Below are 25,813 nucleotides of genomic sequence, written 5' to 3'. Positions count from 1 at the left end.
TTCTGTACGACAGGAGGCGATGAGACAGAGCAACTGATCTGAAATGCAAACCGCGAGCCAAAGAATCTCATTAGCAAGACGAGACCCCGCTTACCTTAGAGGGCAGGTGTATTCTGAAAGCAATGAAAATGGAACAAAATTCTATGAAGATACCATCTTCTGAAAGTACCGACATTTAATTAAATATAGCTAAAATAAACATAATAATTGAGGGATGAAGCTTGATATAAGTTTTATATCTATACTGCTTGACCAGAGTGATTCAAATAGTATAGATTTGTTTGCTACACGAAATTTTTCAGTGTTTAATTTAATTTTGTACACGAAGTTTATCAGGTAGAACAATACAAAACAAACAATATAGCCGACATAAAAAAAAATAATTTTTATTTTAAATAAATACCTTTTTTCATAATTACAATTCGTATACGAGTACTAGGTATATTTACAATTATATAATAATGTAGATACATTAAAACAAAATATTGCATCTTGCATTACATCTTGCACTTCAGGCCGTATCGTGATGAAAAATCATTGAAATCTCTCTCTAGTCTAGACTATGTACTACTAACATATACAAACTTGTATGTGTATTATGTTAAAAAATATAATGTATCTTTTAATTAAAATATGTAACAATTAAATAATGAGGTATAAGAAAATCGTTCAACGTGGCAGAATAGTACGGTGGCCGCGGCTCGACGAAGACATTGCGTCTTTGCATTCGTACCAGCCCGCTCATTGGAAAATCACTGCCGCCGACTGAATACTGAACACCGCACAATCTGAGCGTATCTGCGTATTAAATCTCATCCGACACAACTGTCGTAAAGATAAATAGGTTCAGTAGGGATGTACCCAGTATAATAGTGAATGGTAGGCATAGTTAATATCGCTTTTAGGCGATATTGAATCGTATGTGTATTGATTTTGAATATTAGATATAGAATATAAAAATAACGATGTGTAGATATCGTTCGGTATTAGATACGCGTTGACAGATCATAGCGATACCAGAATATATTAATACACCATATATTAAGAGGAACACAAACTATATACATATAAGATGTCGCTGTTGTATGTGTCACCACCATCACTAAAAGATACCAATGTCAAAACGTATCAGCGATATCTAGTACAAGCATACCGCTCGATATCTGATATGTATTATCAGAATCAGAAACAACAATACGATTTGTAGATACTTAATCAGATTCACAGATTTGATACAATTTAACGAGTTTCCAAACCGATAAGTAATTTCATTAATTACCAGGATTTGGTTCACTCTCGGTCATTTCATTATACAATATATTTATTTAATTAATATAACTTTCACAGTTAAACAATTTACAAAACATTTACAACTTATATAAATAACACATTACAGTGGTATACAAAACAAAGGTATACCATAAATCCGCAGATCATTTCTCTAGTTTTACAGAGACCGACATATAAATTAAGACACATTTTTATGTGTACCTAGAAATATAACCAACCCTAAAGTTTTCGCATTGTAGTTGAATATCTTAGAATACTACTGCATTTATTGATTTTCAAAGCATTTTATAAAAAGGAGTAGCATACTGTTATTGCAGTTATTTGTGCATAACATGGACATGAGTAATTTAAAAAAATCCAATTTGGAATGGTAAGAAATGTAATAAATACTCATATACGAATAAATTTTAGTAAAATAAAGTTTAGTTATAAAAAAAATAAAGTTCATTATTATTCCAAATAATGTTTCTGTTCAGTTAAATATAAATTCAATTCAATTAAAGGTATATCTAAAAAATAATATCACATAAAGCGAATAAAAGCTTTTTTACAAAAATAGTAAAAATATTAGAGTTCCTAATGTAGAAATTAATATAATACTCGTACCTACTAAAACTGAATAATTTTGTATAAATAAAATTTATGACTCAGCGAAATGCTTTTAAATATAATCCCTCCTATATAGTGTTAGTTTAGATATTGTATTTGTACTTCAAATGTACATATATTAAGCAAGTCGAGATTTGTACAAAAAGTTTCTAAAGCGTCCATCAAAATGATTTCCTTGCAACAACAGTAATCGTGAGCTATTGAAATGGCCGGACAATTCTGTCCTGAGCTGTCCGCTTTCGGACCCACATCATATGCACAATACGCTACACCGTTGTCGACGTTTTCGAAAAAAATGGGACGAAAATCACATTGTGACAAATCAAATTATACTTTTCTGTATTCACACACGAGCGATTCAATCTGTAAAATACGGATGATTGAAGAAATAGTGGAAAATTACATATATTTGTAGTACTAGAATATATATTATAAATTTATAATATAAACAATCATATTTAAAAATGTTACGCAAATACAACAATAGAATCCCTTTTAGAAATTACATATTTATTCTTTTTAATCCTTTAATGTTACATATGTTTAAGAGATAATAATTAAAATTGCTGTATTTGTTTAACAAATACAACAATTTTAATTACTATCTCATATTATATTGATTTTCTGATATTCTTACTAGTTTATAATTTCTAAGGAAAACTTTGAACAGATAGTTATTTTTAGTTTAAAAGTACATTTTTAGAATGCATTATTTCTAAAACTTTCACCACCACAAATTAAAATTCTTATAGCACGTGGTAATGATAACAAGTTGAAGAATTTTTCTTCACAACACTGAAAGTGGTATTCATAAACAAGAGTAGCATATCTCTGTGCATTGTCCCACATTACTCATTACCACAATTATGAGACAACAAACTATCCTGACGTTATCTGCCGTCGAACAAATTGACAATCGATATAATACAGTGTGCTAGGAATTGTCCTATGGCTCGTATAGGAAAGTCGTCTAAATTGATAATACATTTAATCTGCTTAATCATATTAAGCTACATGGTGAGCCAACGATCTATTAAAACTTTTAGATCTAAAAAGGTTATCAGATTTCTGCCTGATCTCAAGTACATATTGGTATGGACCAGTTTCTATGGAATTGTAGAGGACGGTCAAGAAGCTTTTGTGAAACGAGAGTGTAGTTTTAAAAACTGTTATATTACACATAATAGAAATCTATTTAGCGATTTAAGATATTTTGATGTTATCCTCTTTAATGGACAAGATCTAAGTGGGAAAGGTGGTGACTTACCAGTCACAAGATCCGTTATGCAGAAGTACATTTTTGCTATAAACGATTCAGCAGATAATTATCCAGTTTGTAACCCAGTTTATGATGATTTCTTTAACTGGACTTGGACTTACAGGTATACAGCCTTACTTATTTAAAGCACAGATAAAATAATATTCCATACTTAAAGTAAACTTATCAACGTAATAACGCAAGATACCAAGTTTGACTGGCGTTAGTTCACTCACGTCACGTATTTTCTGATATACGAAATATGTAAAATTTACTAGTAATAGTATATATTTACCAAGAACAAATGCATATTTCACACAATTTTCATTCAACAGAAAATAAATGACATTGCGCCTTCGGAATTTTGGTCTATGAAGAAAAATTTAATTATTTACAATATTCTTTTTAGCACAATTTATTTTTAAGACTTTATATCATTGTCTGTAATAACAATACTATAGGCAATACAGAAGGCAAGAGAAGGAAAACTCAAAGTAAACCATATATCTAGCTAGCGTGGTGAAAGTAGTTTAAATTCTCGTCTTATTAAGAGAGATACCCGTGCATGTGTAGCAGACTTATTAAAATGTTTATAATTTTTTTTTATAAAAATTCTTCACAGATTAGAATCGACAATCCCGTACAAATTCATCACGGTTAACAATAAACATGATCAAGAATTAGGCTCGAACATAAATTGGCGCCAGAATATGACTCCAATTAATAATCAACTTCGAATGCAACTGGATACTAAATTTAAAGCAGCCGCTATATTCTTAGACAAATGTGAGAGCAGGAGTAAAAGAGAATTATTTTTAAAGAAGCTGCAGTATCATCTGTCCAAATACAACCTTACTGTAGATGTTTTTGGAGAATGCGGTTCTATGAGATGCAAAAGGAATACTATGACTCCGTGTTATTATAGACTGAGGAAGAATTACTTCTTTTATTTAGCCTTAGAAGATTCTATAGCCATAGATTATATTACTAAAGATATTCTGAATGCATACAAGAATAATGCAGTGCCGATTGTATTTGGAGGGGCCTATTATGAACAGTAAGGTTTTTTTGTTTTACTACTTTATTTTACAATTCACACACAGACTTGTCCCAAACTAAGCAGAGCTTGTGTTATACTTACTTGGGCTACTAAGAGAACTGATAAATACATAGATACTCGTACATTTCCTTTTTTTAAATACATGAATAATATGCATAGAAAACAACCTTAAATAGTTACACTCATGGATATAAATATTTGTACCGGGCGAGAAATACAACCCGCGACCATCAGAAACAAGGCGGTATGATAAACCGCTATACCACAGACGCCGTTAAATAAATGTTTTGTTTTTCTTATATAACCTGATAAACGTAGAAACTAAAAATGTTAGCTATAGTGAACATGAACAGTACCAAAATGTACTGTAATGTTTGTGCTATGCCATATTCTTTGACATTCCTATGCCTTGTTTTATAATAATTATTATGAAAAACTAATTTTTTTAACTGAAATTCTTAATGTACTCGTATAACACTTCTGTAGGTATGTGTAACATGTAAAACCTAGATTGATCGAAAACGACTGGATCGACATAAATAAATATATTATTTGTCTTAATTATGATTTCTGAAATTAGGATTACATTTACAGATTCCTCCCACCAAACTCTTACATTAATGGCTTAACTATGGGTGAAGAAACACTAGCCAAGATCATGAATGACATCGTTAAAAACCGAGAGCGGTATTACCAATTCTTCAAATGGAAGAATCATTACACAATAACAGAATCTCCAGTCCTCAACCTGTGCAGTCTTTGTGCCAGTTTAAACAATCATGTCTGGTTGACGCATAGGATGAGTTTCAGTAAGTTCAGAAAATGGTGGAACCCTTCATATACCAACCGGTGTAGTACCTCTGGAGAAATTTAAATGTATTCTGAATGGAAAACGATTAACACATGTTTTATCGTCATTTGGGTACAGTGGGCCTCATACGTAAACGTAACTCAAACGAACTCATACGTAATCATTCCAGAGCACTAACTAATCAGGGCACCTAAACAGAGCTGTAGCCATGCTACTTGGCAGACTGTGCAGAACAATTCCTAATGAGGAGTACTAACGCATCATAGCACCAAAACCTAACTACTTGGCATTACGCAGAATAATTCCTGGTGACTTTCCTAAGGGCTAACTAACCTAATTTCCTCATGTCATCGTCCTCCATTGATACCGCTAGCCTATAACGCAAAGTGCGCCATTCGTACATCTTCCTTCAAAAAAATACCTGCAAAGTATCTATTAACCGCATACCCAAGGACTCAATATCTCGCAATAATAATATATTTTCAAAAAACGTTGCATCTCAAATCCACCCTTGCTCACATTTTTATTTATAAATATGTGGTTTCTTATTATATATATGTAAGTGCAATAAAGAATATATAATACTAAATTTTATTGTCTGTACCAGTAATAAATTCATAGATATTATCTAAGTAGATTGTATTAAACTACGCTCCAGACAAAAGCCACATTAACAATACAAGCAAAACAACCTGGCCAGTTCATTGTTCGCAAACTGACCAAAACAAGATCAAATGAAACCCGCATGCAAAGATCAATACCAACAAGGATTGAAAGTTTAAATTGTTTTAACAGATTAAAACGCATGCTTATAAGTATGTATGATAGTCCGTTATCGCCGGGTCCGGTGTTAATTTAACTTTTAATCCTGTTTGTTGATTGGTATATGTTTTCCACTATATTGTTCTGCAAATAAAGAGACATTATTATTAACAGATTGTAGTAGGGTTAGTTATATGTGCGGCGTATTATTTATAACCATAAACTTGTACTCAATACATTGTACTCAGTACATTTTACATTATGTAACTATGGGTGAAGAAACACTTGACAAGACCATGAATGACATCATTAAAAACCGTGATCGGTATTATCAATTCTTCAAATGGAAGAATTATTACACAATAACAGAATCTCCAGTCCTCAGCCCACTTTATATACAATTAAACTGTATATATATATATATATATATATATATATACATATAGGAATTAAAATGAGCATAAAGCGTAAACGTAAACGTGGCTAGACAGCAATCCAAGTCAGAAAAAAATAATTAATCGGATACCGTAATCCAACTCATTATAATCTTAGCTAAATGAAAGTCTTAACTCAAACTATTCTAGTTGCACTCCATCTAAAATTCTAGAACCATCTTTCATTAAAAATTAAGTAACTTTTACTTAAAAACTGCTTAGAGTTAGCGCGGACTTAACTTGCGGCTACACTTTTGTCGTACTTAGGAGACTCTACGGCGCCTTACATTTCTGTCTTAGGAAAAATTAGATTTGTAAATCTCACATAGTTTATCACATCATGTGAAATTTTAGATACACATAGGTACACATATCAATATTAGACACTCTTTGACATTTCACTTCCCTGGAAACAAAAATTTCAAATTATTATAGCGATAGTAAAACCTACCTAACGATGGGTAGGAAAGTAGACATGTAATGAGTTTTGTAGCATTGTCATATTTATTGTCCTTTATTGTCAAAATTAATCTATTGATAGCAGTAGAATTTTTAGTAAATTAAAACCATTTATTTACTAATATGCGGTTTTCTCTTATCAAGGCAATTCCACGCTTTGATTCTCCTTCTTTTACCCTTTACCTACTCAAATTGATCATCATTAAATTTATCATTATCACCATACCATTAATGCAAGCACGGGCGTATTACTATAATTTAACCATTATCATCCCTAAAAAAAGTCACAATAAGTATCCGTAAGTCATATGGAATATCCATTGATTACCTAGGTGTAATAAAAAAATAACAAGAAGCTTATCATAAGACAAAAACCCGTATGTCAGTAGCGCAGAAGTTCAAATTTACTTTAAATCCTTTGAAGTAATATTACATTCCTTTTAGTGAAATTAATGCTACTCGAAAGGCTCATACCTACATTCTTAAGCCAAAATATGCTTAATTATTATGCTAAACGTCTTCTCCCGCTTCGCTTCTGCATAAGTACTATAGTTTTTGCCTCACTGTAGAAGCAATCTACATTTCTAATCGCTAAATGCGCCACCAAATGGCTATAAATTGAAATATATTTCATACCTATGTAAACTAAGTTGTAGATATGGGGCTACCTCATTTATCTAACGATTTGAACGCTTGTAAGAATATTAAAGCCTAGATGATAATTTGAGAGATGGTTGATAGATTTATTAAAGTTTATTAAATAATTTTTATTTAATAAAATTTAATTTAAATGTATACTGGATAACTTCTGATCATTTTAAATTTGTTCTTTTATTACTTTTTTTTATTACGTTTTACCGGCGTGGCAACGCACATATCTATTTGTAGCCAGTTACAATTTTATTTTTCTATAGAATTGTACAAGGATTATCATAGAACTATTATAATAAACGTACTTAGGCACATATATTTATAAGTATTTGTTTATTCAAACTCAACAAAGATAGTTTAATGATATAATAATTTTTTTTGGGAAAGAAGAATGTGTTATCTACTTAGTTTTATTTCTGACAAATAGTATTCAAATTTAAACTTTAAAATTTTGTTTAATTACAGAATTTCTTTATATGGCTTATAACATAGGCATTAATAATTATGGTCCAGCCAGGAATAAATTCATTACCAATCCTAAAAACGTGTTTTATTGGAACAGACTATAAGCTATACTTCTGTAAAGTTTTATCTACATCCGTTCAGTAGTTTTTATGTGAAAGATTTACAAACATCCATTCATACTCACAAGTTTTTGCATTTATAATATTAGCGAAGATAACATTATATTGCATAATATTAGTAATATATCACGATAATTGTGTTTTATTTATTAAGGACAAATTATATTTATGCTAAATGTTTATAGGCAATATTTTAATATATGTATTAACTAAATCCATATATCCATATTCACGACCTTCCGCGTTTATAATATTAAGATAGATGAGAATTACACATAGCTATAAATTAAAAAGATATTATGTCAATTGGGCGAAATACAATGATAAATGTGAAGTAAGTGTGATACAGACGAAGTTGAGCGGTTCAGTTAGTAACTAATAATAACAACATGCATAGATATTACTACTTTTTTTTTATTCACCAAATTATATTTATATCGTAGTATTTATAATGTTGCTATAGACAAGAATAACACGGTAGGTATGTAGGTATATTAATATTTAAACATCAAAGAGTCGCATCCACCTTCAAGAAATAAATTCAAAGATTTTTCTTTCAGGAAAGCGGGACTTTAATTTAAACTATGACGTGCCGGTACGAGAAACTTGTGAAAATGTTTTAATGGGACCAACTGTTTGTTTAAGAATACAGTTCGGAGAGAAAATTAGCTCTAGGTGCGGTACTACAGAAATTTGCATGAACCTAACCACTGAAAATTTTAATATTTAATGTATATTACTTAATTAGTAAGTTATAATAGTTCTAAGTTTTAGACGGAGTGGTAGGAAAGAGATGTTTGATGACGACAATTTTGATAGTCCACAATGTCCACCCTGGCACAGATAATATATTACATCCCTGGTGAGATCCCAAATTTTAAAAGTTATTTTTTTAATTGGCATTAAATAGTAGGTATGTATTGAAAATCCTCAAAGGTTCCATGATAAAAAGACATCATTGTAAAGCTGTACGGCAGTTTTTCATCGTCAATTTGAATAGAAAAAATAAAAGAAAAAAGAATACGCATACCTACTGAAAAAATACACTGCGTTTATATTAAAATTATAATACTTCTTAACTGAATTCTTCACTTCATGACGTAAAGGAGTATCTACTTAGTTATTATGAGCGAAAGTTTTTATAAGAAATCAAGTTTCTAGTAAGAGGTTTATCTCTTCAACGGAGAAATTCAAGCGCTCGTGAAGTTAACAGAAACTACATATTTGAGTCCTTGTCCCCTTACACTCAAGTTTTGTAATATCTAGTATTATTAGTATCAAGTAGTATTTTTATAATCGAACATTAACTCTATAATATTAGCATAAGAAAAAAAATACAGTATACAAGTACTTATAAAGAATTTAACCACTACTTTATTCTTAAATAAAAGACGAATAGTGTTTTGAAATCCCATAAGTTTAAAATGGAATAAGCAGTTGAGAAAAAGCAATCTGCCGCCGCCTCTAGCAATGCGTTTGCGTAGGTAAATTAGTTGGCCGTTATGTCTGTGAACAAGTTAGATTGCCTCTACTACGCTTCTTTAATTTGTGCCTGGAATTTACTTAGTAGGTATTTGTGTCTGGTCTTAATGCAAGAAAATATTGTAATAATATTTTTATTGCATAAAATACGGTTGTTTGTCATTACATCTAATTTAGAATGCACTTGTTATACACTTTGCCATCTTGGCGTTACAATGTCAATACTATGTGCAGTTTGAAGCCAACTTTTTAAATACCGTTCCTTTATTTTTAAGTAACTGAGTTACTAAAATAATATCTTCACTGCCTCATTATCCCAGATGGCCATTTTAGTGAACATGATAGTTTGTGGGTTAGTCAGAGGTATTGTCTACTATCATAGTCTAGGTAAACAAAATTGTAATGTCCACATTTCGCACAGCACCTAGTTATAAATTCAATGTAATATGGGCCCAATATCACATTGAAACTCGTAGTCTCCCGATTTATTTTAGTTTCTTACTGTTTCGATCACTGGAAACTTTGCTGGATGGAGGCAGATACAAACTCTGAATCTGGGATCCAAGTTGTGAAAAACTGATAGGCCACGATGCTCTCATGTGTTCCCACGTTGTTTTTATAACATTAATTTTTAATGTTTATTAGTCTATATATATTATTAGTCTTAATAGTCTAAAGTACAAATACAAACTGGTCAAGTTTGTATTTGTACTTTAGACTATCTATGTACAAAAAAAAAGTAATCTGACAATACTGACAGTAACAGTCTTTACTGACACTATTATTTCATTTTGACAGTTAAATTGACAAGTATATCAAAACAGCTATATTCTATATTAAAAATCATAATAATTCATATAAAAACAGAAAATCAAATTAATTTTATTAAATAACGTCATATTCATATTGGATACAAGATTTGGAATCAAGAAATCATTAACTTCAGCCTTTGTTTGTCTTACAATTGAGGTTATATGTTGTTATGACTCAAGGTGATTGTGTTGTGAGATGATTTGAAGATTTCAACTTGGTGCCTTCATATATTCTGCCTTATATGGGTTGAGGAAGTGTCACGGTTATACCTGGATCAGTTATAACTAAACTTTCATCATGAGTAACCGCGAAGCACCTAGTGGTTCGGGATCACAAGGCGCGGATAAGGGAGAGAATAATACCCAAACCCCATCCCAACCCATGCCTGCTGGATCCAGGTTTAGTAACTGTTTCTCTTAAAGATAATATTTACTATTAATTAATTTTACATCTTTCAATAATTGTTAAGGTAACTTACCTTTCAGAATTTTGTTTACCTACTATAGTAAGATAAAATATTGATTTTCTCATAATAAAAGTCAATTAATAATACAAATAATACATAGCCAGATTAAATATTACTATTAATGTTAATTAATATTAAGTTTTCTTAGTGGTTTTTGAATATTTTTTATAATTATTCATATAGCAAACTTATAAATAACATATGGCCTTTATTTGTGTTTCCTTTGTTCCATGTTATATAAAAAAGAACAAAGCCCATTGTACATTGCAAAAACTATTTAAAAACAATTTTTAGTTTCCTTCTCAGCACAATAAGTTGTGCATTAGATTGAAATTGACAAAATTCAAATGACAAATGGGGATAAACATGTTGGGGGTGGGGAGGGTCTCAACAAAGTGTGACAATATGTGACATAGGATCGAAGGATCAATATCAATAGAAGGATCCTTAGGGGAAACAAACTCAATTTTATGTTATGATAACATTGGATAATGCTATAATAGAGCATAGGAAATGTTACCGAAATTACCATTAGAATTTTTACTGTTTTCTATAAAATTACTGAAGCAAAAAATATTTCTTCATTGTTATATACTCATCTTATCTTTGGCTACTTTCATATTTGAAACTGTACTCCCAATATACATATATATCACATATTAATTTATAACTACTTGTTGATTTCAGCAATTTCGAATAAACTCATTCTTTATCTTCCAGCAGTAGCAGATACTATGCCAGTGAACCAATACAGTTCAGAGTCCGGGGGTCTACCATAACAGGTGCATCGCCTCCAAAATTTGTAACTTTAGAGGATATTATGAAAGCAGCTCATGGGATGCAGAACATGGCTCTAGCACATGAAATAGCGGTTGATCAGGACTTCAAATTGGAGCCATTTGAACCTCCAGATAACAGGTTAAATTGATACTAATATTATATAAGCAAAAATGTGTTTGATAACTTTTCTCAACTTAAATCTAATTAATCAATGAATGTAGTATCAAAAATTGGTTTTTATTTCATATATTTTAATCAAAATAGAGTTTATACGGAAATACTTCACACTAGCTATTAGTCCTAACTATTCACTAGTCACCTATATTCATGATATATGAGTGTCATGTGGATTGAGAATAAAAACAAATGTAGTTTTTTACAAAAACTTTTTCCATTATGTTTTAACCCAACCACTTTCAATGCAGCTACCAAAAATTAGTAAAAGAGACAATGCACAGGGCATATTTTGATATATTAAGAGAGCAACTTAATTCTGACCCTCCTGAGTATAAGCAGGCACTTATACTACTTGAAGATGTTAAACAGGTAATTTTAAAACAATATTAATTCATTTAATTATAAGAATTTTAATTAATAAGAGTTATATTGTAATATAAAAATTTACCAAAGAAAATTGTCAAGAGAGTGAATGAAAATTGTTTCTAAAACACATATGTAAATTTATGATATTTTGATTACAGAACAACACTAAATCCAATATACATTACAGAATAATTTAAAATAAATTTAATATATGAATATAGAACTCTGCATGTTTCTTACATTGTTTGTTATTCTAATTTGTAATGAAACGGACATATTTCTGAAAAATAATGTTCTATCTAAATCCATTAAATAAAATAGCTCAACATACAAAAATGTTGGATGAAATACTGAACTTATTATTTCTACTAAGATTGATTTAAACTTATTGTGTATTTAATATGTTGACCCTAATAAGTTAGTGCTAGTTGGTAGTTTGTATTCACACATTTTATTTTGAAATGTAATGTTATAAGGATTATTTAAAAGAGCAACATGCAAGTATCTTTTGCGTTCTTCTTGAGATGAGACAGCTTTCCAAATGAGAGTTAGATTAAAAGAAAGATTTATCTTTCTTTTAATCTAATTTACTTTTAACTAGTCACAGTTGTGACTACTTAAAAGTAAAATTAAGTTTATTTGAATAAAGGCTTTTCTATTCTATTTTAGGGTTTGTTCTCCATTCTACTCCCGCGTCATACCCGAATTAAAGAGATGATAGAGGAGGTCTTAGATGGAGAATTCATAAAACAACAGGCGGAAAACAACAGTTTAGACTTCAACAAGTATGCGAAGTTTGTGATAGACCTTATGGCTAAGTTGGCAGCGCCGGCGAGGGATGAGATGATACAAAACATTACCATACTCACAGATACTGTAAGACTCCTAAAGTTATTTTTGTATGTTAACAATTTTGTAGTTGATAGCATGGACATTAACGCAGGCGTCCCGCAAGGCTCCGTTCTCTCCCCGACACTGTTTCTGCTACATATCAATGATTTGTTAACTACAGTTAACATTAATTGTTATGCGGATGACAGTACTGGGGACGCATTTTACACGGGCCGTACTAATATCCCTCTTTCTGTTGTGGAGGCAAACCGCGAACAGCTTGTGTCTGAAATCGAGACTACTCTTACCAGTCTCTGATTGGGGGCGACTGAACTTAGTTCAATTCAACCCTACCAAGACACAAGCCTGCGCGTTCACCGCTAAGAAAACCCCTTTTACTGTGGCTCCGCAATTCCAGAACACGTCCATTACCATCTCTAAGAGTATTGGGATTCTCGGTATCGACATCTCTAGCACAGTTGAGTTCCGTAGTCACCTCGAAGAAAAGGTTAAGCTGGCGTCCAAAAAACTCGTGTGTGCTCAATAGAGCGAAGCGGTACTTCACTGCGGACCAGAGACTCCTTTTATATAAGTCTCAAATTCGGCCGCACATGGAGTACTGCTCTCATCTTTGGGCAGGAGCACCTGGATACCAGCTCGGTCCTTTTGACTCGATTCAGAGACGTGCTATGAGAATTGTCGATGATCCCAATCTCTCTAACGGTATCGAGCCACTTGGTTTGAGGCGAGACTTCGCTTCGCTTTGTGTGTTCTACCGATTATACAACGGACTGTGTTCTGAGGAATTGTTCGACATGATTCCTACGGCCACCTTTCACCATCGCACCGCTCGCCATCGACAGGGAATTCATTCCCACACGCTGGAACCTAAGTGGTCTCGGACATTGCGGTTTCAGAGGAGCTTCCTCCCGCGTGCACTTAGATTGTGGAATGAACTTCCTGCCGAGTTTTTCTCACGAGACTACAGCATGGGGTTTTTCAAGAAGGGTATATTAAGGTTAAGGGTATTTTAAGGGTCGGCAACGCGCACGTGACACCCCTGGTACTTCGGGCGTCCATAGGCTACGGTAACCATTTACCATCAGATGGGCCGTATGCTTGTTTGCCACCATAGTAGTATAAAAAAAAAGTGTCAAACTTACAAGGATATTGCGAGTGTCATCGTAAGTGAAATGTTTAGATTTTTTTTCATGTAAATATTACTTTTATGATATGGTACGACATACAAGCTGGTGGGCCACCTAATGTAGGAGTAACCGTCACCTTTGTAGAAAGTATTGCATGGGTACTACAGCTTCACATATGTCAAACGCCAAACAGCATCCTTTATAAGCTATGTTTCAGTTGAAGGGTGAGAAAAGACACTGAAATTACAGTATAAGAGGCATGTCATCTTGGTCCTCCGAACTGGCAACACATGAATGATATCACGGACATCACATGATAACCTGATAATCGTCGCCTATGCGAATCTAGTTGACACAATAACTATGACTGACAGAAACAAAAAATTAAATCTCCAACAGGGGGGAAATATAAAAAAAATAGCAATGTACCATGTCACGTTTACCTCCACGCGGTTCCCACTGAAAACCATCAATTTCTTGGTCAATTTGTCACGATGGTTTAACTGACTTGACCTGATGCTCATCTTATCATCCACTGGTACCCCTCCAGCATATTCCGTTAGCGCAGGCGGGAGATCCATTCCATTATTAATTCTTAATTTAAAAAAATCTACCGATAGATGTTTTGTGTCAAATGTTGCGTTGCGTTAATAATGCCTCGACTATTTTTTTTACAGGTAGATGTATTCCGATCGATTCTCGAAACGCTGGAGGTATTAAAACTAGATTTGGCAAACACGCTAATAGCAATGATACGGCCGCACGTACAAAAAGAAAGTGTTCAATATGAGAGGGTGAAGTTTGATGAAATGCTTAAAGTTTCTGAAGGTATTCAGTGATTCACCGTCTATTTATGATTTGCCAGCCATTGAATGGTGACCTCGGTGGTCTAGCGGTTTAGTACACAGCCTTACTTCCTATAGACGCGGATTCATTTCCTAGTACTTTTATTCATGAATGTGATTGTTTGTATTAGTCTAGGTGTTCCCTATGTATATTTTGTGTGTATTTACAATAATAAATGTACTTCAGTATTTCTATCAGTTGTCTAGTATTCATAACACAAACTTTGCTTAGCTTGGGACTAGATGGTGCTCTGTGCCTTGTCCAGGGTTATTATTATTTATCCTATTATTAAAATGACCGTTAAAACTCGGTTACTCTGTTTTTATCTTCGATAACACATCTTTCAGATGGTTTGCAGCATACCCGGGAGTGGTTGAAACGGAACATAGACAAAACAGGTCTAACAATCCCGGTTACTGATCAGAATGTCATTAGAAATGTAACAGCGCAGACCCTGGCTAAAGCTTATTTGGAGTTGCTTGAGTGGGATGGTACAAAAGGCTATCCAGAGGTAAGTTTATTAATTTTAAATTATCAATAAAAATGTGAAATGACCTATGTCCATGGATATGAAAGAAATAAGAAAACAGTGTTATGGAATATGACTGGTAGGTACTTAGATCGAAGGGTTATCTAATTGTAATCTAGCGACAAAAACTATGAGGTAACTAGTGTAAGAAACAAACCAAAATTTTTCCGAATGACGACAGTGAGCCCGAATTACGCTCATAGTAATGGTGCCACCATAACGCCGACAATTAAGAAGGGCTCTGATTGTCCCATCTACGATAAAAGATAAATCAAAAGTCTCCATAAAACATGTATGTAGAAAACTGTTCTTCCCAATACCCTTCTAATCTGTTACTCTAAATACTTCAAATGCGAGTATAGATCGCAAGCGCCACACGGAAATACTATAAGAATCATCACATGATTAAATAAAAAAAACTCTCTATGGAGTTATACTATTGTTACATTTCCTCAATTAGCAGGATAGCAATTAACAGGGAACAGAACACCTTTATTTTAGTAAGATTTATCTGGTTATCAAGAATCACTGTCATCAAAGTTCTAATGATTAAAATTACAGCTTAAATTGTTGCAATTGACAGACGATATCCCTAGACGCTCCAAGATTTGCCGAGTTGGGTACTCAGGTCTACAGGCTGGTGTGTGTAGCATCCCTGATGCTGGCCAGTCCATCCTGTGCCACAGATCCAAATACAGCAGCCCAACACAAACAAACTCTGAAGGATAAAATTGTTATCATTATGGACAACGCTTCTACTGATGTGTGAGTAACCTAACCTACACTAACTATTTTTTTTAAAGGAAGATAATGCAATAGTTTACTCACTTGCGCTAACGATATACGCTGGCGGGGCACCAGTGGGGGATGATAATTTAATAAGTATTCCATTTATCCACAGAGAACTTCAAGCAGTCTTGCCATCTATAGCTGAAGAAGTGGTACTTGTAACTGACCAGCTCCTAGAGAATCTCAATCAAGAACCACTTACCTCTGATACTAAGGAACTTATCAGAACACAAATAATCTCCCTGAAGGACCCTGAACATAGGGTCAGGCAAATAGTTCGTAAGTATAACATTTTTTAAATTAATATTACTTTTTTATAAAACTAGCTGACTCGCGCAAATTCATCTGCGTCGTATTTTCGTATTAATTTTGATTGCAGCTCCTATTGATCGTAGCGTGATGTTATATATTATATAGCCTTCCTCGATATTCTATTCAACACTAAAATAATTTTCAATATAGTATCAGTATATACTTTTTAAATTTGACGCGATTATTATTTATACGTAAAATAAAGAAAAACATGGTATCTTACCACGTTTTATTTTTATTGAGTTCCCAATATTTCGGTAGTGTTAGAACCGCCATGATCACGTATAAAGTTTGATAAAAATCCTATGATTTTCTTAATTTTACGTAAAAGAATACAGACTACAGTTTATTCTTATGTATGAATATGGAATGATGCACCCACCTGCGCTAACGGTTTACGCTGTCAGGGTTCCAGTGGAGGATGATAAAATGAGGATGACGTCAGGTCAGTTAGCCCATTATGGTAAATTCACCATGAATTTATCACGATGGTTTTCAGAGGAAACCACATAGTCATCAATTTGACATGGTACATTGATAGCCATGGGGTTATTAGTTCCCCCTTCATTTTATTAAAAAATTGGACGAGGTCGCGGATAACTATATTACATAATTCCAGGTCAACGCGTGCTAGAATTTCTAAAAATGATACTAGTATGCGCGGGTGGTTCTCGACAAATACCGGTCGGTCTGTCCGCCTTGTCTCGTGAGTTGACATCTGTCTCGGGCACCTTACTCCGGTATGTCATGCACAACAAGGCTGTTTTTACCAGCCACTACCTGGACATCGTCACCGAGGAACTGAGCAGGAGTTAAATGTACCCGCTAGGTTGTTTGGCTTCTTTAAAAGTATACTCTAATCTGTCATAAAGCGAGGTTACTAAAAGTAGGGTACAGCTTCTACTTGGAGTACTCAGGAGAATTATAGGGTATGCGTGCAATATCGTAAAATACCTACCATTTTTTTAGTAGTATTTTAAGGGGTTCGATATCTTGGAAGCCCAATAAAGTACGAGTAGTGAAGTCAGAAAAACTGCTATAACTCATTACAGCTCTTCATTGCATTGAAGTTTTATGTATAATGAATAATTGTATTTGACGTCTGATTGTCTAAAAACTGGTAAATAATAATACCCACAGAATAATTCACATAGCGCCATCTATTTATCGCATTTTGTCGATTCAAATTATTTCACAATTTTAATAAGAACGATTTCATACAGTGTTACATAATTGATGGACTATTATCAAGCGCTATTTTGTTTATGTAATGATGAACAAGTTGATGGCCCACCTGTTAAGTGGTGATGGTCGCTTTTATACATAAACGTATAATCTAAATCAATTGCAGATTATGTACAAGCAATATTGTCAATAACAAAAGATGCGATAACGCTAGCGGCAGTGGTTTATTTTTGCGCTAATGTTTTAACAGTATCACAAAGTGCTTTGTAATTATTTAAAAATGTCTTTAACTGTGCTTGTTCACATACTCTTAATAAAATATATAAATACCTAAAGTTAAAGTGTATTGATATTTTATAGAAAATAGTTAATATAAAAAAATTCTAATGATAAATAATTTTGAATTGTTCTATAATTAAATTTAAATGTGATCATAATTAATATACTAAACAATTAATAATTAAACGTAACCATGACTAAATAATAGTATGCGATTAAAGGGGCTGTGGTACAGTTATAGGTCTAATAAATAAAATAATAATAAATTTTAACGTATTTTTGTACGTAACACAATGAATTAGATAAATAATTATATTTTTGTATTTGTGTAAATCAATTTTATTGTGACAACAAACTGAAACCCGCATAAAATTAAAACTTGATCTCTAGGAGCATATGAAATATATAAGATTAAGTCTTAGATGAACTTTAAATGTCACTAATATTTTTTAAAACATTATATGCAGATTTTGTAGTGGCTTCAACGTAGTAATTAGCCCCTTATCTAAATGTTACAATTCTTTTATTTAAGGATTATATTCTTCATTTTTATAGATAAGTCTACTTTGACAATTTGTTTTTTTCAATTTTCAAGATCGTAATTTCTACCTACCCATCGTTACAAATTGTAGGTGGCTTTTTTAATCAGAATAAAACGAAATAGTATATTTGTTATACATCATGTTTGATTGATGATGATTGACTTGATAATGTTATATATTAGAAAGATTTTACTAATTACTTATCTAGATATAATAATACATTCCTTGTACTTTGAGTGTTACCATTAAAATCTTCCTGTTTAATGTAGACTTTCCTCTCGTTGATAAAAGTATTTTATCTCTTGATCTGTTTTGTCTCTTTTTAGACCTTTTGAGTGAGTGAAAAACAAAAACTGTTGCATGTAAGCATAATATTTATTCTATAAATAAACTGAAATGTTTGATTCTCGTGTTACAATTTAACAATTGTTTTAATACAATTAGCATTTTTTAATTGTATGTAATCAAGTGAACGCACTAATAAAATTGCTGCTATATGGACTGTCTTTTATTATTTTGTATCTGCTGTAAATCAAACTATTTTTTTATTAGTTTGTTTAAACGAATGTTAAAGCGGTAAGCACAAACATATGTATCACAGGCATTACTTGATGATATAGTGGTATTTTTCACGTATGTAGATGACGGTCATTAAGTGAGCCGTAAGCTTCTCTGCTTTTCCAGTAACATATAAAGAAAAAAATATGTGGAATGGATATGAATAATGTATAATTTATTTCACGTTGTTTTAGCTAGAGTATTGTCAACAAATAATGAAAAACTATTCGTCTAATAATTATGCAATATTAACATTAGATGAATAGTCCTAATTTTTCAAAGCTTGGTAAAATTAGACTTCAGTTAGCCAATTTATGAATAGATGAGTACATATCGGAGTATATGGCATTACTCCGATCTGTTACTCAGACATTACGGTCTGACTACACTACTGCGATAACTGCGACTATATGTATATGTAATCATGTTTACGCTGAAGTAACAACACATATAGAGGATAAAATAAAAGTAAACGTGGTCAATTCATTTACTTTCTTCATTATAATATAATAAAAATCTCTTAATCTAGTCAGAACCGCTGCGTCTTGATCTTGCACTGGACGCAGAGCCACTACGGGAACCCTGAACAAAAAATAATATGTACTTAATTTATTTTATTTATCTTTGGGTCTTCTAACAATAATGTACTAAAAATTCTGTTATACCCTTTGACGTCGAATAGTAATTATTTATATTTATATTATCGTAATATATATATCAGGGCTGTTATGGATATGAAATTTCGGATACGGATAGGTTTCGGATATAGTAATGATTATTATACCGCATACGGATGCAGATATAAAAGTATTTCGGATTATCCGTTAGTTCCGGTTAATTTCGGTTACGAATATTAATTTTTTAAGGAATTTCAAAAGTCAAATACAAATAGCTAATAAAATAGTTACATAACGTGTCTCAATTAGGCTCCGCCCCTTTCCGGTATTATCCGAAACTTTTATTTCGGATTCGGTTACGGTTACGGAGCTCATTAACATGCCTGATATATATTACTAAGATAAAAGAATTTCATATTTTGGTAGCTTAAAATAAAGAGCCGACGAAAAATGTTACGACACTTGATAAGGTACGATAAATTTATGAAAATTATTATTGAGAGAAAAATAGAAGGAAAGAGGAGGGAAAGACAAAGGCACAGCTACGAATGAAAAATACTATGAATTAAATTAAAGACAAAATTGGAGTCGTGTCAATAAAGTGGCAAGAGCTACACTGAGAAGAATGTGGCTCTTAAGTTATGAATGAATGGTAAATATTAAAAATTTCTTCAATACGTGTTATGTTTATTTATGAGTGTTAAGAATATTAGTTTATATAAATTGTAATATTACGACATAAAGACAGGAAATTAAATAATTATGGCAATGTACCAATGTAATGCACCAATACTGTCTTCTACAATAGAATGTTTCTATAATTTGGTAAAACTCTGTACTTCAAATAATTTGACATATTACATGAACGGAAAGAAGTTATATTCCTCCCTATGCAAGGTGGCTTCTCAAATTACATTGCAACTATTTATGTAAATTACAATTTTTTTAAATAATACTCTCAAAAAATTATCACCAATAATCAATTTAAATATTCACCTGTCTAGAACCGCTTGCTGATCGACTTCTAGACCTTTCAGATCCACTGCCAGAGGCAGTATTTCTTCTAGAACTTGCTCTAGATGATGCTTTCGAGCCTGACCCTTTGGACGAGGACCGAGAGGCTCGAGAGGATGCACGGGAAGACCGCTTCGTGGCCCGACTGGCGCGAGACGATGCACGGGAGCTCGCCCTAGAACTTGCCTTTGAGCCCTGCAATTTTATTTATTATTAATTATTATCAAACCTTAACGTCCATAATAAGAGGTTAATTAAGTTGTTAGTTTATTGACGCATATTGAGATATGGAAATGGAAGCCGGTACTTTCTAGGAGGTAAAACCTTTAATTTGGCTCCAATAATATTTTTTTATTACGGCCCCTGATCGCATTTCTCATCGGATTTTATACAATTTAAACAAATCCTTAAGAAATTATATACCTAAACATTTCTCATATCACTCAGTTGACCCCAACTGAGTATCGCATATGCATATGTATGTGGTAGTCAGGTTTTGCATGAAAATCCGTTCAGCAATTACTGAGATTATTGCGAACAGCGAAATGTCTGTAACATTAATGGCCTCGCCATTAATGTTACAGACTTCATTTTTTATATGTGTAGATTCAAGACTAAACAATTTACATGGTTTATAATAATTGTAGTCGGATATAATTAACTCAGCTGAGCCAACCTATGCTATGCTCCAAGTACCAAACCTAAGTTAATTCTTTTAAATAAAATTAAATCAATTTGCAAAACTTTGTATAAATATCACGTAACATTTATGCAAAAAAATAAACTTATTTGTGGTTTTATAGCATGAGACATAATAAAAATGTATGACTACCTTATTACTAGCCTTGCTGCTAGCTCTAGAGGCACGTCTGCTGGCTGAACTTGCGCGAGAACCTTTGCCACTCCTGGAACTGGCACGAGAAGATGCACGGGAGGAGGTTTTTGACCGTGAGCCTGACCGTGACCGCGATCCTGACCGAGATCGTGACCGAGCTGACCCCGATCTAGACCTTAAAATAATAAGTTAACGATATTAAAAGAATATACAGTTATGAAATAGGCACAGAATTTTTTGGCTCATTTTAATTTGTTGGGATTATAATGCTTTTTACATTTTGTTTAGTTCTTATAGAAAGAAAAGTCACTCAAGTTTGGAATGGTTTTTGAAACCGTGATATTCAAATTCATAAGCATTACAGTTACAAAATAATTTATATTTATTAAATACATTATTTAGGTATATCCATTAGAAATGATGTTAACAAAGGAGGACTTATCTCTAAAAGAGACCTCTTCCAGTCAACCCAATACAGTATGGCATAGGTAGTGTTTAGTGAGTCAAAATGTGCAAATAATAATTTAATAATAATATCATAAATAATTAATGATAAACATAAAGATATAATATGCAAAATAAAATCAATACATCATATATTTACATACACTTATGTGTCAAAAAGTGACTTATATGTTATGCAAAAAAGTGAGAATTAAAGCTTAATATAAAACTAATAGTATTAAGTAATTCGTTTATAAACTTTACCTAGCAGAGCCAGAATGAGCGGAACCAGATCGCGATCTCGATTTTCTCGATCCTGAAGCTGACCGTGACCGACTTCTGGACTTCGAGCGAGATTTCTCCCTAGAGCCAGATCTCGATCTGTTCGACCCCTTCGACTTCACTGATCCTTGTGGTGACTTTGACCTTGATTTGGAACGGGATTGAGATCTAAAAGTTATTTGTAACTGTGTATTAAAGTTTGAAAAAACACAAAAAATTATACAAACCTATTTTAATAAAAAAAAGTAGTACAAATTTAATTTCTATTATAAATTACCTTTCTTTTTCTGTATTTTCTTCTTGTTTATCTTCATCATCATCATCATCTTCTTCCTCTTCTTCTTCATCTTCCTCCTAGTAAACAAAAATGAAGAAGTAAAAAAATAATTACTGTAATAATAAATATTCAAATTTAAAATATATACACAACCATATAGTTTGGCACTAGTAGAAAACAAGCATAAGTATGTAAAAATATAATGGGAATATGGAGTGCATTTTTAAATAGACGTATTTTTATTATATAAAATATGTAACTAAAATATGTATAAAAAAAAGGAAGAAGGGACCGTTAAATGAACCGTTAAATTGCGTCAATATAGTGATTTTATAATTATTAAATTTGTACAAGGTAATGTGATATGATAAACTGATACTGTTGTTACTGAAATAAAAAATATTTTTATTTAATTTTTAAAATACATTAAGGCATACCTTCTATACAGTTTAAAATCAATTACCTATAAACAAAACGTACCTGCGGTGGCTCAAGCTGCTTCTCCCTAAACCTGAGCATACGATGCTCAACACCACTTAGCGGGCGATGTGTCACCACAAGTCTGGTAAGCGCCTGTGCAGCGGCGCCGGCCCTAGCACGACGCTTGGACAGCCGCACACGTGTCTCCAACTCGTTGTAGTATACACAATGATTGCGAACCACCTGAACATTTAAGTAGACAAAATATTTTTTTAAATATATTACAACCTCTTGACCACTGTAAATATTTTAAAAAGTTGTCTGCATGTGTACCTTATCCTCATTTATATATTATACTCGCAAACCAGCATGTTTTGTAAGATGTGTTTCAGTAGAGGAGGGGGATAGAGCAGTGAAATTACAGTGTGTGAAGCATGACCATCTGGGTCATCGAGAATGGCAATTCAGAATAATGGAAACAATAATGAACTATTCATGTATATAGATAAACGTAACGACTTAACATTGAATGGCCAGTCAGCTTGTTTGGCATTCAAAACTACCACACTTGGAATGCAGATGCAATCCAGCAGACACGGCAAGAGTATATGTCTTAATCGAGCTTCATGTAAATAACAGTGTCAATGAAACTAATGCTTATTATCATATGCATATCAACACATTCACTTAATACACACATCTAATAAGTTTGTTATCGTTACAATCTAAAATTACAAATAATATCCTAGTCCTTGGATACAATACTTCAATATGAAATAATGCCCCATGGATGTATTGGCTGTCATCAATGGTATTCAAAATGAATCTTAATTTGGCCATTTATAATATTAATACAACTTTATTTGACAATATAGCAGATAATCTTATAAAAAACTTACAGATATACATTTTGTACAGTCAGTGGTAGTAGTAACTAAAAAAATAAAGTATCAATGCCAATCTATATTAAGCCCCATTCACACTAGATACCAATTATTTGTTTAAAAACATGTACTTACCAAGAAGTAACTCTCTTCATAACCTTTTGATGCTTTACTTTTAACATTCCAGTTATACTCTCTAGCCATTTTGTACTCATAGGTGTCTTCATCCATGTACGGGATGTTCTCTGTGATGTCGCGGCGACGTTTCTGAATTGTCTCCTCGGTAGGCAGACAATAGGCAACAAACTGTTCACCACTTTCGTCCATCACACCTCTGCAATCAGAGTAATAAAAAAAAAATTAAGTATTTTTTAAAGGAACAATGAGCAGTTCTTATTAGATTTAGTCAAGCAGGGAGAGCGGATTAGACATGTGAAGGAAGGTTGTTGATATGCATATGAAAGGGGGCTTCAGAGAATCAGAGATGGCTTGGAGTTTCTTTCCTTACCATTCAGATGGCATTTCCATGATATTCTAAGAAGTTTCTCTTCCTGCATCAAAAATTTAGATCTCAGATAACTCTGAGGTTATTAATAGTTGTAGATCTAAATTAACATACCTAATCATAGCTTGAGACATAGCTTCAATCTGTCCGGCAATATTTTTATCTGCCGGTGCTGGATCTGAATCGAATATAACCTGGGCACATGGATACTTCCACATGTCAAAGTCAGGGAACACCGGCATGACCTCAACCGGGGTAACTCCTGGCTTACTGTAGTGCTTTTCTATAGGTTTCATATTGTCCTCAAAGGTCTTCTCAATAGCTTTGATCTGACTCTCACGGTCCATATATAGTGTCTCCTCACTGAATATCTTTTTGACATTGTAACCAACTTTTGCTTCAACCTAAAATTTAAATAGCATTCAATTACGATAAATACAAAAATATATGATATGACTACTTCCAATTGTACGAAAGATTTCTCTAAGTTAATAATTAGAAATATTAGACTACAACTGTAAGTTCCAGAGATCTAAATACAAGATTCAAGAATCATTACAAGTAAATCAACAGAAGATAAATAATGGTCAACCTCATGGTCATAGTGGTATAAAACATTACCTCACCATCATATGGTTGCAAGTTTGTTACTCAAATGATACAAACATTTATATTGATGACAATAACTTTATATGGTTTAGGTGTTATTGGCAGGAACAGAATATGACCCAAATATATTTTAACTACTATACTCACTTTTTCCATAGTTTGAGGCTGGAATCTAGTCTGTTCTGTGGAGATATACTCAGAACGGCGCAACCATGAAACATTCTTGGCATGGTGACGAGATCTTTTCGAATCTTGGGGAGTAAGAACATCATCTTCTAACAACTTTTCATCAGCTGGGTCTAATAAAGCATTACCATCACCCTGGTATATATCTCTGTTTATCAAGTCTATATGTACGCCTAGATCATGTTCTGTCAGTACTTCATACCTATAATTTTTCTCCAAAGAGGTAGGATTGTACTGAATAAAACGCGTCGAAGGAAATGGGTATGTAATGAACTTCAAATCAAATGGAATATCAGGCAGCGTGTTGCAGTATTTGACTCGCGTCACCAAATCTGACCTATATAACAGTAAATTTATAAAATTGGTATCATAAATTGACTGGTTTCATGAAAATTTTATTGATTCCCCAATATAAACCTTACTAACCTTCTTTCAGTAGTACGCTGAGGTCGTTTTTCCCTTTCGGGTTCATTCGTTGTCTGTACAGTAGGCGGCATATTGCAACGCTAATTACTTACTGTACTGAACAGATTTGAATTGCCTTGTTAATGTAAATTTCACTTTAAATAATAAACATTGCTAAAAACACATCACATAAGACAAAGTTTATTTTAAGATTTAAGTTTACGTTTATTTTTAATTGTTTTTTTTACTTTGCTTCTGACATTGACAGTCGTTCCGACAATTTATTTTTAATAATGCTTTATTCATGGCGATGG

At 32.7% G+C, this 25,813-nt stretch overlaps 3 protein-coding genes across 4 annotated transcripts; 2 read left to right on the top strand and 1 right to left on the bottom strand.

The window, feature by feature from the left end:
- The first annotated feature begins 2,847 nt into the window (after positions 1–2,847).
- Positions 2,848–5,091, top strand: LOC131853922 (alpha-(1,3)-fucosyltransferase C-like). Its single transcript, XM_059205012.1, has 3 exons — positions 2,848–3,281; positions 3,780–4,214; positions 4,812–5,091. The coding sequence occupies exons 1-3, from the start codon at positions 2,848–2,850 to the stop codon at positions 5,089–5,091; spliced, it is 1,149 nt and encodes a 382-aa protein (XP_059060995.1).
- A 5,119-nt stretch (positions 5,092–10,210) lies between these two features.
- On the top strand, positions 10,211–17,288 carry LOC131853961 (T-complex protein 11-like protein 1). 2 transcript variants are annotated; one of them, XM_059205059.1, is made up of 9 exons: positions 10,211–10,611; positions 11,403–11,597; positions 11,885–12,005; positions 12,672–12,878; positions 14,659–14,809; positions 15,175–15,338; positions 15,940–16,121; positions 16,258–16,424; positions 17,077–17,288. In XM_059205059.1, exons 1-9 carry the CDS (start codon positions 10,511–10,513, stop codon positions 17,271–17,273), a joined length of 1,485 nt encoding a protein of 494 aa, XP_059061042.1. In that variant the 5' UTR covers positions 10,211–10,510; the 3' UTR covers positions 17,274–17,288. The 2 variants fall into 2 exon arrangements, with proteins under 2 accessions (XP_059061042.1, XP_059061041.1); XM_059205058.1 differs by having other exon boundaries at positions 11,400–11,597.
- A 2,184-nt stretch (positions 17,289–19,472) lies between these two features.
- LOC131853969 (RNA polymerase II-associated factor 1 homolog) lies at positions 19,473–25,767 on the bottom strand. The gene is made up of 10 exons (XM_059205071.1): positions 25,521–25,767; positions 25,056–25,431; positions 24,414–24,703; positions 23,930–24,128; positions 22,971–23,153; positions 22,491–22,567; positions 22,196–22,381; positions 21,485–21,662; positions 20,635–20,847; positions 19,473–19,603 (listed from the first exon to the last, which is right to left on the bottom strand). The coding sequence occupies exons 1-10, from the start codon at positions 25,589–25,591 to the stop codon at positions 19,547–19,549; spliced, it is 1,830 nt and encodes a 609-aa protein (XP_059061054.1). The 5' UTR covers positions 25,592–25,767; the 3' UTR covers positions 19,473–19,546.
- Between the last annotated feature and the right edge of the window lie 46 nt (positions 25,768–25,813).

Source organism: Achroia grisella, unplaced genomic scaffold (assembly GCF_030625045.1).
Source record: "Achroia grisella isolate CSIRO2021 unplaced genomic scaffold, CSIRO_AGI_Agris_v1 utg918, whole genome shotgun sequence".
Classification (NCBI taxonomy): Eukaryota; Metazoa; Arthropoda; class Insecta; order Lepidoptera; family Pyralidae; genus Achroia; species Achroia grisella.
Note: the sequence above shows the minus strand (reverse complement) of the source record. Positions and strands in the feature narration are given on the sequence as shown.